At 37.0% G+C, this 17132-nt stretch overlaps 1 protein-coding gene and 1 long non-coding RNA gene across 2 annotated transcripts in view; one reads left to right on the top strand and one right to left on the bottom strand.

Moving 5' to 3' along the window:
• The window catches only part of LOC309497232, a 62744-nt gene that overhangs the window by 40329 nt on the left and 5283 nt on the right, over positions 1–17132 (top strand). The gene's annotated exons all lie outside the window — the stretch shown is intronic.
• Positions 1–17132, bottom strand: part of kiaa0930 — a 25172-nt gene extending 8040 nt beyond the window's left edge. The window contains exons 1-8 of the mRNA XM_082167445.1: positions 16798–17132; positions 13681–13829; positions 12035–12139; positions 11811–11888; positions 10762–10863; positions 6243–6383; positions 5967–6155; positions 1080–1239 (exon numbers count right to left, since the gene is read on the bottom strand). Of these exons, the coding sequence (XP_082023571.1) occupies positions 1080–1239; positions 5967–6155; positions 6243–6383; positions 10762–10863; positions 11811–11888; positions 12035–12139; positions 13681–13829; positions 16798–16939 (1066 nt within the window). The 5' untranslated portion in view covers positions 16940–17132. The remainder of the gene's footprint in view (positions 1–1079; positions 1240–5966; positions 6156–6242; positions 6384–10761; positions 10864–11810; positions 11889–12034; positions 12140–13680; positions 13830–16797) is intronic.

The raw sequence follows: 17132 nt of genomic DNA, 5'->3' as shown, positions 1-17132 counted from the left end.
CGTTTCGCTAGATAAGACCCTTATTTCTCGACTGGGATCGTGTAAAGACTTTGAAGCTGCATTGAAACGGACATTTGAACCTTCTTTGAACATTGGAATAGTTGGTTGCCATTGAAGTCCATTCTGTGTAGAAAAATCCTGGAATGTTTTCCTCAAAAACCTTAATTTCTTTTTGACTGAAGAAAGAATACATTTATTAATGAGTGAATTATCAGCAAAACATTTTTTGAAAGTGAACTAATCCTTTAACACTAATGTTGTCCACAAGAGGAAGCCACTGGTTAAGAAATGCTTTTAATTATTATCTCTTTCTGATCATTTAAATGGCTGAATATGTCCTCATTTTCTTTTTTCTTTTCTTTCATTTTCAGTTTGTAAGTAACTGGATAGTATTAGTGGAGATTCCAGACTGTCGATTCTACACCGCTGTCTTTGCAGGACAAACACACATTATCTAGAGACACATGGCAGCTATATTACGTAATTGTCTAAATGAGCTATTGGTGCTTGGACCCTGATAAATCGCAGCTTGCGGCTATATTAAAAATTTATTGTTTCAGGTTTCCTTGTCCTGTAAATGGCCCCTAAGTAAATAACTAATGATCTTTGCAACGGAAGTGAATCAATCAATCAAAAGTAACTTTAGCTGGACAATAACTTTATTCTAGAGCTGCTGTAAAGCCAAAACAATCTCTGTTACTGTAATTTCCTATTATCACTGTAAAGCTGCTTTGAAACAATTTGTATTGTTAAAAGCGCAATATAAATTAAGGTAAAAAAACAAAGCAAAATTAGAGGTAATCAGAATACTGTGTGTTTTGACCAATCGCAGAGCTACTTCGATTCTTTGGCTCAGTAATTCGCAGTTTAAGACTGCAGGAGATCGTCAATAGATCAGAACATAGATAGATGCTGGAAACTTGTCATTTTATAATTAGAATACATATAGCTAATTTGACCTCTAAAAAAAGTCAAAAGAATTGTTTTAAAATAGTTTAAAAAATACAAATCTATAAGATACAGCACTAAAACGGTTCACTGTTGTTTAATGTCACTACTGTTCCAATGTGTTTGTGTACCTTCATCATCCTCCTCTCTGAAAAACTCCTCACTGTCGTTGGCCGAGTGCGATTTCTTCATCTCAGCGTTTCGGTTTCGGGGCACTTTCCGGCGAAGTGACGGTGAGAAGAAGGAGGGTCTGTTTCTCTCTGGGGTAGGGGGAGTGCTGAATGATGTCACCTAGAAGGAAAACAGGACTGTCAATTCTTTTAAAAATGCACATGAATTAATTACATGATACAAGATTTGATTGATTCATTTTTTTTTTTTTTTTTTTTTGTGTGTGTACTAAATTAATGTGCTAAATTGATGCCCCAATGAAAATCAAAGTTGGAACACTTTTTTTAAAGGGTTGTTTAACACAAACCTATGTTATCATCAGTTATGCAATGTGTTCCACGTTATGGAAAATAATAATGTTAGCATTTGGTATTTTTTAAGAGGACTAGTTAATTTAGGGAATTTTTGGGCTACTGTATTTTCAAAATCTGGGTTTTTAATATTGATTTATATCACATGATGTTTGAGACAATAGCCTATTTCACACATACAGTGTTTACTGGTAAATTACCTTTAAATGATGAGAAAATGTAACATTACTAGTAAACTACTGGTATGATGCTGTGTCAACAAAGAATAAAGGTGATGCGTTGACATAAGAAGTCTGCTTTGGGCCAATTCATTCATTCATTACATTTATATAGTGCTTTTCTCAGCACTCAGGAGAATCTCCTCAACCACAACCAATCATAAAGCTCTGTCAGAGCTTATTGTACTATAGTAAATGTGGGACTATATTTTGCCTAATTTATCTTTAATTTAATAGCACAGTGAATATTTAGAGCTGCTCCAGCAGGGCTCAACCAGTAAAGATCAGTGAGTAGGGTTGCAAAATTTTGGGCATTTTCAAAGATGGAAACTTTCCATGGGAATGAATGGGAATTTAAGGGAATTAACAGGAATTTATGGGAATAAACAGGAATAAACTGGGAATTTTCAAATTTGAAGGTTGGCTCTTCATAGGGAACTTAAATATAGTTGAGGAAAGTATATTTTAGCATAATCTTGAATAAAACAAACAGATGCCATTCAAATACACTTGAATATCCATGCCATTCCTCAATCACATGCACATAGCACACTGCTTACTGCATGGCTATTGAGACCACACCCCCTACTGGCACTGTGCATGCCTCCATCACATGTACAGAAGCCCAAAGCACAAGACTATTGAAGGCACACATTTGAGCCTGTGGACTAAACAAAGTGAAGTAAGTTTTGATGATATTATGGGGAAATATATTTATTAAATGTTTAAATTCCAAATATCACATACAAATGTATTCATCTAGTAGATAGCAAGCTGATAAGTTAGATGATAAATAAGCTAGCATAACTATTTACCACATAAGTAGGGCTGGGCGGTATGATGGTATATATCGTTACCACGGAAGAAAATGTCAACCGTAACAGATTTTTTTATTCCGTGCATACCGCAACATGTAAATAAGTTGGTGTGGTTAACTCGCGTGCAGCGTGCGTGAGACTGAGACACTGATATTTGTCAAAGAAACATGAAGAAAGACCAAGAGGATCCACAAAAAGGAATTAGCCTATGTTTTCAAAATTAACATGATATTTTTTGGGGGGAAGGCGCAGAAATCAACTAGAGCAGTGCAGCACACTGAACGTTTAGAGAGCCTTTGCTCTTGCTCACAACGGGGCTTACTTGACAACAAGTTCATATATCAATATTCTAACGAATAGAAATAACCTTAAATAATGTATCTATCCGTCTCTTATGTGTACAGTTACTTTCAGAGTGGACGCGCAAGCGGTTGCCGTGGTAATGAATATTTCCAAAATTCCCCAGCTTAACTTCCCATGGAAATTTACCGGAAACTTTCCGGAAATTTACCGGAAATTTTCCGCCCCTTTGCAACCCTATCAGTGAGTGAACTTCTTTTTGTCTTTTGTTGTTAGATTAGCATTGAGGACAAAGACAGCAATAGGTTTATTAGGCTGCTGTCACTTTAAGAGCTGTAGTTATCCAACATACTGTTACAAAACTGTTTACGTTCACTTAAGACATAACTGACTATGTTTCACAAGGATACTTGCCTATAATTTGACAATATTTTGAACTCGATTTAATAGTCTATTTGAGCACTGCCTCCTGGGATGTTTACACATAGAACAACTTTTTAAAACATCATGTGATTACTGTACCGCCTTCCTATAATAATGTAGGGTACCACTTCTTATTCATAAATCATGTAACAGTTCATGTTTTTAGTTGCACAAATGATGCATATGTGCTGAGTGAACAATCAGCAATAAAGAGCATACAACAGAAGTCTCTCTCTCTCTCGATGTCTATGAAAAAGGGATGTGCTGCCGCTGCACGCTCAATTCACTCCAATCAGCTTGTGCACAGCAGCTATATAGGCATAAATATTTAGTTTGTTTAACGTTCTATTAATTCAATACATTTACTTCATAGACATCCTTCTCTTATATACCCATTGTGCTCTCCGTTTGGTCTGTTGTCTGTGTTTCTATGTCACAAGCACTGTACTTTATACACTGGGTGGTCTCTGTAGTTGGTTCCGGAGCACTTTAATGAGTACGAGTATAGAAGTGCAGTATCGGGCCTGGTATTGGTGCATCCCTTGTGTGAATGGTATCTTACTAGTAAAAAGACAGAATGCCGTTGCTTGTGTGAACAGCGCATTTCTGTATTTAGCAGAAAAATCATTCTGATAATTTTACGGTAATTTACCGGGATTGCTGTGTGAAAGAGGCTGATGATAGTCTAGCACAGCATGGCCCACCCTTTGCAGCTATAACAACTTCAACTCTTCTGGGAAGGCTTTCCACAAGGTTTAGGAGTGTTTATGGGAATTATTTACCATTCTTCTAGAAGCGCATTTGTGAAGTCAGGCACTGATGTTGGACGAGAAGGCTTGGCTCGCAGTCTCCGCTCTAATTCATCCCGAAGGTGTTCTATCGGGTTGAGGTCAACTTTACGCTTCAATTTGAGTTTGACTTGACTTGACTAAATGCAGACCAGTCAAGTTCCTCCACACCAAACTCGCTCATCCATGTCTTTATGGACCTTGCTTTGTGCACTGGTGCGCAGTCATGTGGAACAGGAAGGGGCCATCCCCAAACTGTTCCCACTAAGTTGGGAGCATGAAATTGTCCAAAATGCCTTGGTATGCTGAAGCATTAAGAGTTCCTTTCACTGGAACTAAGGAGCCAAGCCAAAAAACCCTGAAAAACAACCCCACACCACAACCCCCCCCTCCACCAAACTTTACACTTGGCAAAATGCAGTCAGGCAAGTACCGTTCTCCTGGCAAACGTTCACTCCAGAGAACACGTCTCCACTTCTAGAGTCCAACGGCTGCTTTACACCACTGCATCCGATGCTTTGCATTGCACTTGTGACTCAGCCATGGAAACCCATTCCATGAAGCTCTCTACGCACTGTTCTTAAGCCAATCTGAAGGCCACATGAAGTTTGGAGGTCTGTACCTATTGACTTCTGCGTACTGTGCGCCTCAGCATGCGCTGACCCTGCTCTGTGATTTTATGTGCTGTTCACAATTGCTTGTTATAATTACACTTTGTTATAATACCACTAACAGTTGACCATGGAATATATAGTAGTGAGGAAATTTCACAAATGGACTTATTGCGCCGGTGGCAACCTATCACAGTGCCACGCTTGAATTCACTGAGCTCCTGAGCAGTGTTAATTTCGTTAACGAAAACTATGACGAAAAATGTTTGTTGACGACCTTTTTTTCCCTGACTAAGACAAGACGATGAGAGACGACACCCACGTCATAAAACGATAACTGTGACCGTGACAAAAAAAGACGAGACTGAAATGTGTTTAAAAAAAATTTAAACTTGACCAAAACCACTTGTTTGTGTCCAATAAAGGAGACGACAACATATGTTATATGACTGTTTTTACGAGCGTTCAGGCTTACGGTTGCCAGATTTTAATAATTAAACCCCCAGTCAGAGCTTTTCTGTTAAAAGCACACGTTTTCTACCCGTTTTTTTTCAATAGTATCTGGCAACCATGCGCGCGCTCTCTACACTGCTGAAGAAGCGCGGATGATCTGAAAACACTGACAAGTAAGCTGGAGTTCAGCGATCTTCATTTGAGATTTTCTACTTAAATTAAAGTGTCATTCAGACGGTCTGTGTTCTGCCACGAGCTGCTTGCACTATCTGTGCGACTAAATCTGCGATCAAAATGCAGGCTGATATCCAGCAGTGTTTTTAATGTTAATCATATTATACGAGCAAGAATGCAATGTTTCCTGAATATCCACACGATTTCAAATGTGACATTGATTTTATACAACAGTTCAACAAACAGTACAACTTCTAATGTAACAGAAGGGTAACATTAAGTGATGTACTACATTTAAAACAGTATTTGTCAGTAGGCTTATTGCTCTATTTTGCAAAGAAAGCCATAGCAGAACTGCAGCACACAGCGGTGATTCGTGAACCAATCTGTGGCTTTGAACGAATCGTGAGATTCAATGACCTGTTCATATATATCAACTTACTTTGTTAATGAATGAATGAATGAATCCACAACTCACTAATAAAGACAGTGACTTACCGCAACCTACTGGCGATTTTAATTTAATATTTAAAAGTATCACTTCGTTTTTACCATCATTGCATACTTTTGTCAATATAGTGTATATGAATCTACATTGCGTTTTTAAAAGCTTTGAAACTGTGAAACCACAGAGCACAGTCACATATATTTTCAAAGCAGGGAACAAATGTGAACTCAGTATTTGTGTAGTCATTTAAATTGCAGCATATTATGACTGATGAATTGCAAAGAGAAACAGAGTTGAACCGACCCTCTCGTGGATGGGGGAGTCTTGGTCCTCTTCAGTTCCACAGGGTGAGGTGTCTCCAGTGGGCACTCGACTCACGGCCATCTCAGCGTGACCTTTCCCCTGAGGACCCTTCATACGCACAAACTCCATGTTGTTGTACTTGTAGAAGCCGAATGACATCCGCTGGGCCATCTTAGCGGCCACACTTACCTATCAAGGCAAGACATACCATAAAATACACACATGAAGCATATACGAGATAATGAAAACGTTGGACACGCACACATGGAAGCGTACCCGGTTGTCATAGACTTTCTTGAGGGCCTCGTAGCGGATGGAGCCCTGGAAGATGACGCCCTGGAATGTGTTGCTTTTGTCACTGGCCACCAGCTCCACACAGACCATCTCACCTTCCCCAACAGTCATGTCGTTGAAAACCTGCCCAGAATACACACACCAATCACAGCCAATCAGGACAATTACACCACTGCTCATTCAGACGGACTAATTATTCAGGCTGTTACTTAATATGTTCGTATTCATCATAAATTAGGTATCATTCCAAAGCTTAAAACACTAAAAAATTCATCCTGTGAAACCATTTTGAAATTGGACATTTTAGTGGGCTCCATTTCTGAGACATATCAACTTCAAATTTGGAAATCAACAAATCTTTGAGTCCAAAATATATTCTTTGTACAAAATAAGAAAATGTACATTTGCTTTACAGTAAACTTAAATGGATATTTCACAAATGGAAAGATGAATGTGTATTTAAATTGGGTCATTTATGTAGTAGAAATGTGAAATTATTTTAGAAGTTGGTGCCTTCTAGACTGAGAAAAGCCAGAAAATGTATTTTTGGCTCATGTGGATGAAAGACAACAACTCCCAGAATGCACTTGCTTCGCTGCCCTACAGAGGCCGCTCCCACACCACGCCTGCCAGTTACAGAGGGCAGTATCGGAAGAAATGATACAACTAGGCTACCAGTTGACTCGAAACTGAAAAGACGCCGTTTTATCGTGAGATTTTTTTTTGTTGAGATTTTTAAATGTACAAATGCAAAAAGGTGTTTGGTAGCTATGAGTGATCCGGATGTTCAACAGAATGAATTTTCTTTATTTATGAAGTGTCTTTAAGGTGTACTTCCATCAAAATAATTGTTAGGTACAATGTACTTATTGTATTTCATGTTCTATTGCAAAACACTCTTGCTGATATTGAGGTGATATATGGGTAAGGTTGGTACAGGTTAGGTGGTATGGGCAGGTTTGAGGGTTAAGGGGTAAACAGTTAGCTTAAAGGGGTCAATTTGATTAAGGGAACATGGTTCAAACTGCTTATGTTGCATTGTTTTGATAAATGAACAAGTATTTTCTTGATAAATGTATTTGTTTTTTCTTGTTGATGTATGATTCAAGGAATATCCTGTTTAAGAATATAGTATACTAAGTTTTGAGGCTATAAAAACATGCTTTGCATCCAAATTACGTATGGGTTGGGGGTTGTCTAAAGTAAATATTAAGCAAAACTTAACCAACCACCCTTCACACAAACATTGTTACAGTAGCTAAAAGTACAATACAAATAAAGGCACTAAATGATTAATTGTAAACATTTATAAACATTTACAAATGTTGAATAGTTTCAACTTTAGATTGGGTACTGCAAAAAGGTGAACAAACAATTATAAATGATTTGTAAAGATGTGTAAAAAGGGTGAATTTGGGTCTTTTCGGACTCTTTTGCCATTGAGATGACTGTCCATAAAGGTACTAAATGATTAGTAAACATTTATAAACATTTACAAATAACGAATAGTTTCAACTTTAGATCGGCTACTGCAAAACATGACCAAATAATTAATAAATGATTTGTAAAGATGTGTAAATAGTAGAAGTCTGCACACACACCACAAACAAAGACCAAATGTATGACCTTTACAGACTGTGGTTATGAGTTAATGAATAATATGTTAACCTATGATGTTAACATGAAGAGTGTGTGCAATGCTTAATTAAACTAATTTTTTCACAACATTTGTAAATGTAAAAAAGTGCATTAGCTAATAAATAAATTGAAGTTTACTGAAGTTTAACGTTAGCATTTTATTTACATTACACAATGATTAACAGATCATTTAAACATTAATACGCATTTTATCTTATAGCTATTTAAATATATATCCCTTAAGCATTACATAAAGTTTCTTGATTTATGTTTAATGATTTATTAATGATGCTTTTAATCATTGTAAACCATCTGTCAAAATCTTTTGGAGGTTTTTAAAAAGTGCTTGATTATATCAATTTAAAGTTTAATTACTTTTAAAAGTATTTCAATTTACATTAAATAATGATCTGCTAATCATTATGTATTTGAACAAGTTCATTAGTAAACATTAACAAGCACATTATCTCATATTTCTAGCTATGTGAATATATATAAACTAACGATCTGTTAAGCATTATGTAATGTTTGTTAATGATTTATTAATGAAAGTTATTACAAAGTGACTAAAACATTAACTACAATGAGAAAATTTACAAATAATTCAAAAATTATTTCAACATAATAAAAATAATAATAATATATCAATAATCCTAAAATGACACTGTAACACTTCGATTATTTAATGGCATTTAAAGCAACACTATGTAACTTTTCAACCTTCATAATATATTTCCAAGATCCTTGTGATGGTACATCAACTTACAATAGGTTGAATGACACGTCTGCCATAGCCTGACAGGGTCTGTATCGCTTTTACTGGCACTATGTAACTTCGGGGTTCGGGTAGTAACCAGAGCACAAAAATAACTACAAAATTCGACTGCTTTACGGCATACGTCACTTCCCCCACCACTTCGTCAAATTTGGACGTGAGAGGCCAACCAGCGTTTGTTTTCGGCTTTCGTGCGTATGTTTTTGTCATGGGGGCTGTTTACACCTGGCCACTTCATGCATTTTCTCAGATCGGATAGCTATCCGATCGTGAAAAGTCCAGGTTTAAATGCCCTCCGAAACGCATTTGAGACGGATTTGAATCCGACCGCTCAAACCACATCAGGAGGAGATCTGAGACGCATTCCAGACGAAACTGGACAAGTGTAAATGCATATGGTTGTTGAAACCACATATGTAAATTGTACTCCTCCCAAAAATGCGAAAAAAAAAAAAAACCTGTGAGAGCGTTGTATAGGCTATATGTTATATCCAGATATGACGACGCGCTGGAACACGCATCACCGCAGATGAGCAACTGCATCAAGCCAACGTGCAAACTATCGCAAATCAAAGTAAAAGTAAGTCGCATACGCTTAACACACAATCTTCATCATTAAAAGTAAAGAAACGAAATGATCTTACCAGGGCTGTTACTGCTCTCTCTTATTGCGGTCTTTGATTTTGAAATTTTAGCTGATGATCTATAAAATGCAGCTCATATCTCGGTGACGTGCACTCCATTAAATCTGCATATAGCGTGAGAATTGAAGATCGAATTTAAATCCGTTTCGCAAAAATACATTTATGTGACCAGGTGTAAATGGAATCGTTTTGATAAATCAGATAGCTATGCCTCACGAGTTAGTTTGCCAGCTGAACTCAGGTGTTGTGAGGTGTATTTATCACGTAGTCCTGAGGGATATCAGACGCTGTTGACGTTGATTCCTGCGATTATCATGAGAACAGCTTTCAATATCTCACATAATTATCATAAATAAGCCTAACGTAGGGGTTGTAAATAGTGTAAACGAGCACAATTTGCAAACTATTATGATAAATTGCAATAATCATGTCTAATGACATCATAACAGCCAATGTTATGAAATAATGCGACGTACATTTAACTTAATTGATGTTATCTGGCATTTTGTAATGTTTACATTCCAATAAAAACAACACAAATTAAATTATACAGTAGGCCTAGACTATTTACTTGTGATTTAGCTGCAATCATGTAAAAACGTTATAATATAATATATTTACGACAGTGCAAGTATTCCACCGCGACTCTAGGGGTCGCTGTTTGACAAAAACACAATTTCTACTTAGTGTGGCTTTAAGTATGAAACATAAAAATTCATGAAAAAAGAAATTGGAATGACTGGTTTGGCAAACCTGTCCGATATGACATTTATGAATGCTCTTGTCCACAATTTCAGTGTTTCAGTTTAAATCTACATTCTTTATATCTCGTATTAATGTATGTCAGTGTGGTTTTATTGACTTCACTTGTTACAGATTCTATATATGATGATATTAAATTCTAGTTTGGAGTACAGAACAAAATTGATCTTAATTTAAGACTAATTTTAAGTTCTGACAATCGTACAAATCACTCCTCGAGCATTTATGACTCAAAACCTCACCTGACAGATATACTTCCTTACATATTACAGTATGACGTAACCGAAATGAAAATTACAATCTTTGGTAAACAACTTTTTGTGCTAAACCTGATTGTAGCCTTTTCTGAATGAGAAAATCTGATCATCAGCCAACACACGTATTGTCTAACATTTGATTGGATTTATAAATACTGTTGTTTTAAGACAGGGCTTAATCTGTGTGTGTGTAATCTGCCGGAAAAAAATTATGTGCTAGTGTCAACAACATCAGCAAAATCACATAAACCTGTCCAACCTGTTCGTACACACCTCAGAAAGCGATCACTGCGATATGACCTGAAAGCTAATGTACTTCATTTCCTTATCTAAAGGACACACACCTTTGATTAACCTCATGATGTTGCAGTACACTAGCAGTTTTGTTCTAGCATCGTTGCTCCAGCAGCACATTTGAGAGTTACCTCCTCAAAGTTGTCAATCATGAAGAAGATGTTGGGGTAGCTCATTTTGGATTCTTCCCCTTTGCTGTCCATTGGGTGTTTGCTTGGAGAGGCAAACACTTGCTGTAAAATAAAGATGTTTAATTGAAAACATTTGAAACACTTTGACATTTGAAATGTTTTCATTGAAAACAGTTGAAAACGCTGTTTTCATTAGAATATACGCAGAAGTAATTAATTAATTAAAGATATGAAATATTTAAATGGTAAAACACTGCTGAGTGATTATTTGCTCAATACTATGACAGACATGTCATCACCCTTTAAGGAAGTAAATTCTTCAAGGACTAGTAAATGTCTCGGTTATCACTTTGTTTAGTTCGGTTTTCCTCATAGCACACATACATCATGGAGACGTCTATTTTGTGCCTGTGTTTTCATCTGGAACATGTTTTTAGAAAATAGCATCATATTCCACCTTAAGTGCTGGAAGGTAATAGGGTTGACTGAGATCCATGTTCAAATCAAAGCAACTGTTAACCCTGTTGCTTTGATTTTTTTTTTTTGTAAACAACTGACTATTGAAACATTTATTAGATTCTTTTTTTATAATAAACACCATCTAGTATCCTAACCTTGAGCTTAGACTAAAAACGACAAATTGAACTTTAAAGGGATAGTTCACCCAAAAATGAAAATTCTGTCATCATTTACTCACCCTCAAGTTGTTTCAAACCTGTATGAATTTCTTTTTTCTGCTGAACACAAAAGAAGATATTTTGAAAAATGTCTGTAACCAAACAGTTGATGGACCCCATTGACTTCCATAGTATTTTTTTTTCCCACTATGGAAGTCAATGGGGTCCATCAACTGTTTGGTTACCGACATTTTTCAAAATATCTTCTTTTGTGTTCAGCAGAAAAAAGAAATTCATACAGGTTTGAAACAACTTGAGGGTGAGTAAATGATGACAGAATTTTCATTTTTGGGTGAACTATCCCTTTAAGACTGTCACCCCTGTTGCCTTTCTGTATATCCCAATACACAAACTGCACAAATATTGTCTTACCTGTGATTTCTTTTTGTGGATGTGGATGTCTCCTGCATCTGAGCGTGTGCAAACTGCACACGTGACCACGTAATCCAGCTGTGGGACAAAAAGACTTCATAGGCAAAACCACACCAAAAACAGCATTATGAAAACATCAATGACGCAGAAATATTGGGTTTATTTGAGTTGTTGACATTGCAAAAATAAACCCGGATGGCGTCGTATCATTGAGGTTTGCTTACTTTCTGCAGGATGAGATTGAGATAGACGCTCTCTTCCCAATCGATGTCGGGATCACCGAGTCCAGGCAGCTTTTTAGAGTCTCTTCTGTAAACCTCCACCTCCACCTGAAACCAAAGCAAGTAATCGTTACAGCAAATTAAACAACTTCAGATTCTCTATGCAATCTCTGTCTGGTTAGTGCTTGGACATTTCAAAATTGTCTTTTTGGTATCAAAACATTCACTTTTTGGTGATCTCTGATTGGCATAATATGTCATTATTTATGTAGGCAAGATTAAACATCTCGGACAATCTATGTCTAGCCTTGTCAGGTGCTTTTAAATGCCAACTACAGTTTTACGTTTCATAAATCAGCTTTGCCAACTGCATCAAAAATCACATCTGAGAAGTTCTCCATCTCATTCATCTTAAATAATGCCCAGATGATTGATTATAAAGCAATTTCTCAGTTATATCAGCAATTACTACAGATGTTTGTGACTTAATTTATTTATTTACTCTGTTACTTTATCACCTTCTCCCAAACAGGAAAGATTTACAGAGTAAAGGAGACAGGACATACTGGGCGTTAAAGAGAGTTTACCTAAAAATAACAATTCAAAGGACAGTCCACCCAAAAATGAAAATTATCCCATGATTTACTCACTTTCGAGCCATCCTAGGTATCTTATTTCAGACAAACACAATCTGAATTATATTAAAAAAATATCATGCTTCTTCCAAGCTTTTATAATGGTAGTGAATGGGACCCAATATTTTAAAGCCCAAAAACGTGCATCCATCCATCATAAAAGTAATCCATATGACTCCAGGGGGTTAATAAATGCCTTCTAAAGCGAAGCAATGATTTTTGTAAGAAAAATATCTATATTTATAACTTAGCTAGTTAAAATAATTAGCTTCCAGCAGACGGCCTATGCAAGTCGACTTAAGCCAAAAGAGTAACTTCTGACGCGATGTATGACGTAGGATGTAGGAGTAGCGGAAGCTTAGGTTAATGAACCGCGAGAAACTCTCGCGGTTCAGACAAATAGAGCTGGACAACAAACTCAAGCTCCTCTTCTCTTATATCGAAATCCTCCAACATTTTTCTTTTAAAAAATCCTCATTTTGGTGAATGCTCACCGGAGCTTACACTACGTCAAGCGCAGGAACGCCACTCTCTCGAGAATGCACGTATGGCTGTTGCCAGAAGTCAGTCATTCATTATAGTTCATAAAATTCTAAATATGTTCATTTTTCATACAAAAACCCATCGCTTTGCTTCAGAAGGCATTTAATAACCCCCTGGAGTCACATAGATTACTTTTATGATGGATGGATACCCTTTTTTTGGGCTCCAAAATATTGGATCCCATTCACTACCATTATAAAGCTTGGAAGAGCCATGATATTTTTTTATTTATCTCCAATTGTGTTTGTCTGAAATAAGATAGTTATATACACCTAGGATGGCTTGACAGCGAGTAAATCATGGAATAATTTAAATTTTTGGGTAAACTAACCCTTGAATCATTTACTCACACTCATGTCCTTCCAAACATGTATGACTACCGTTTGTTATGTTGTCATGTATGAAATGTTTTAATTAGGTGTGAAATATTTGGATCAATTAATTGATTGACAATGAATAGGTTCATCTCACCTTTTTCCCTTCTGTTTCGTCTGTACTGACATACGAGAGCTTGCGACGCACATAGAAGAGCATATCGTCCTGACGGGGTGCCCATTTCTCCATGAAGTATGTGGAGAACATCCATGTCCAGAACACTATACGGTCATCCTTGAAGCACCCTAAACAAAACAAAACAAAACAAGAATCTGTCACAAGAAACAAGAATCCAGTACAAATGTTTTTACTTAAATGCACCGAAAAAAGTAAATGCACAGTATGTTTGTTTTTAGTACACACACATATACAATAAGTGGACAGACTGCAAAAAATTCAATTTTGTATATGGATTTCAGCTTAAGAAAAATTATGGCCATTGTTGTCAGATGTTATTGGTGATATTGAATGTTAGTGTAAACTTGACAAACAGTTCTGACAATATTGCAGTCAATATGAAATCAAAATTGACCCCATTTACTTTACTTAAGTACTTAAGTACTTTACTTAATACACATCGATTAAAGCTTATAATCTTATGCCATAATTTTAATAAGTTGCTCCACCTCTGAAATGACTTTCCTTTTCTCACTGCATAGATAATATTATTAACCAATGGTAAATTAGTCATTTGCATTCAGTTCTAGGGTACGTTTACACAACAACAATGTACCAAAAACAGAAAAGTAGATATTTGTGTTTTCAAAAAGGTTCGTATACAAATGACAACATTGTCAAAACGATCCCTGCTCGCACTGATTCGCAAAACGACAACAAACGCTGTATTATTCATGCCAGGCCAGTAGTTGGCCATGCCACTTTGTAAAGAAACACTACGTGCCTATAGACTGGACATGTAACACGCATGCGCATGACATCACCGTTTTCACAAATTTGCGTTTTTGTAGTTTACACAGAGACGATAACGTTACTGTTTTCAATAACTTGAACTCGTTTTCAAAAGTTTGCATTTTCAGTCCCCAAAACATCATTGTCTTGTAAATGAACGGCCACAACACATAAAAAGTTTTCCATTTTTAGTTGAATGAAAACGGTGACGTGTAAATGGCCCCAAGATTCATTCTGGTATGAAAAGCCTTTCAGCATCCAATCAATTCTCAAAAGATGAAATGAATATAGACTTTGTATATGAGTCTTACAAGGTTTGAAAACATATTTAAAACCTATTCAAAAGTAATCAAAAGTAACTGAATTCCCTCTTCTGAAGCATCCTTAAGTTAAATATATAACAAATTAAATTACTAGCAATCAATTCAATTATATTTCGATATATGTAAAATAGATATCTCTAAAATGGTTTAGTTTCAGACAAGCAAGGAATATAAAGTGGCAGGAGCCGCTAAACACGTCACATTGGATGTTGTCCACTAGTGACATCTTTATTGCTGTTAATGAGCCATTTAGTTTTGTCCAGACAGAGTCGTTGTGAAAACCGGAACCGTTCCAGCTCTGGCATCAGCACCTTGCCAGTGGAAAGTGCTTTATAGTAGTGGCTCCTAACATGACATTTACTTCCATGGATCTCAAGCTGCCAAAAAGAGAAATGATCGTATGACCTGGACTCTCATATCCTCGTTTAGAAAGAGGAAGATGTTCAGTTCTGCCTGAAGATCTACCACTCAACCTGAATCTACAAGATTAATGCCTCATTCATTTGCCCATGATTTACTAACACTCAAGCCATCCTAGACTTTCTTCTTTCTATTAAACTATTGCTTAAACGGCTACATTTGAGGTTAACTCGGCATAAGGTTGCAATATCTACTGCTATTTCCCCAGTAACCAGCAAGAGTATGATATCTTTCTCTGGTAACACAGCTGGATAAAGTTTGTAATGCTGTGAAGAACAGAAAATCCCAGGTTTATTAACATATCCTGAAAGTGATCCACCTAGTAGCTATGCTTAACTAACAGGATTGAGGGAATTTTTAACATTTCAGAATAAGGTGAAATTAAGTTAATAGAGTAGGTTACAGCATTTGCTCATTTCTAAAAAAAAAAAAAAAAACATTTAAAGTTGTGTAAATTAACATTAATGCATTATTTATGAACAAAACATGAAATAACAATGAAAAAATAATGTGTTAGTTAACATTAATCTACAAGAATAATAAAAAGTTCATTTTTAGTTTAATGCATTAGCTAATGTTAACAAAGTGAACGGTGCAGTAAAGTGTTACCAAAAAAATGTAACACCTTATGAGACGTGCCAGTTGTAACCAGAGGAAGATGTTCACAAAAGCAGAAGTGAAGACCGTGCAAAACGCAAAACATTAACAGTGTGTCGCACAGAGAATGAAATATTTAACAGGGACAAAACATCAAAGAAAGACGACAGGGAGAGAGAGAGAGAGAGAGAGAGAGTCCAAAGACCATAATCAAAAATGGAAAATCAAAATTTCTTCTGTGCAATTTGGCTTAGTTGAGTGAGGTGAACTGAAATATCTATATGATTCAGAGTCACTCTAATGTGTTTATGTATGATCTTTGATGATGAATTTGCACGTGACTCGAGTTGGTTATCACTAGAACGACCCTGAGAACAGGACACTGTAATATGAGAGCAGCTTCCCTTCAGAAAAAGCACCTAACAGCCAAAGAGTTCATCAAAAACCTTTTGCTGTGTTGTTAATAGAACGGAAAAAGCCAAAGGACCAGTCAATGAAATCAATCAGTCACAATATAGTTTCACAAAGCAATGTTATAAATATCTGGTATACAGACAGTACCACACATCACTGAGTGATGTCATTTTCAACAGGTGTTCGCTATGAGTGACTTGTAATGTGATTAGATAGATAGATAGATAGATAGATAGATAGATAGATAGATAGATAGATAGATAGATAGATAGATAGATAGATAGATAGATAGATAGATAGATAGATGTCGAATTGAACGCTGGAGTGAGACGACAGCACTATGACATCACAGGCTCAACAGCGCGGCGGCGCGCCTCGTGAATAATGATGTCATATGATAGAGGACCACCGGCTGAAACAAAAGCTGATGACCGCGGCCTGTTTTCGCGCCTGGATAACATGAGAAAACCAAGTTCTGCTGACGTGTCTGCGGCGTTCATGAAGGACAGAGAGGCTGTGAGTGTTCACGGCTGAATGTATCGTTACTGACCCAGTCCGCTGAGGTCCTGTTTGACGCTCAGGCGGTTGCGCTCGTCCGCGATGGCCTTCAGCATGTGCTGCAGGGACTGGTCCGGTTCGGCGGGGTCGTCGCTCTGTCCCGAGAGCGCTGCCATGATGCTCGCGGAGGTCATGACACGATCACACCGCTCATCTCACGGCAACCCTGTTCATGACACGAGCCTGAGCACAACAACACAAGCGCCCTGCACTTCCGTCAGCTGAGACGCGACGCGTGCGCATGACTCGCGTCGGTAACACCCCGTGCTCTTCCTGACGTCATGCCGTAGGCGTCGCTCATACAGGGAGCCACTTCTACTAACATCA

Source organism: Leuciscus leuciscus (genome assembly GCF_965113295.1).
Source record: "Leuciscus leuciscus genome assembly, chromosome: 4".
Taxonomy (NCBI): domain Eukaryota; kingdom Metazoa; phylum Chordata; class Actinopteri; order Cypriniformes; family Leuciscidae; genus Leuciscus; species Leuciscus leuciscus.
Note: the sequence above shows the minus strand (reverse complement) of the source record. Positions and strands in the feature narration are given on the sequence as shown.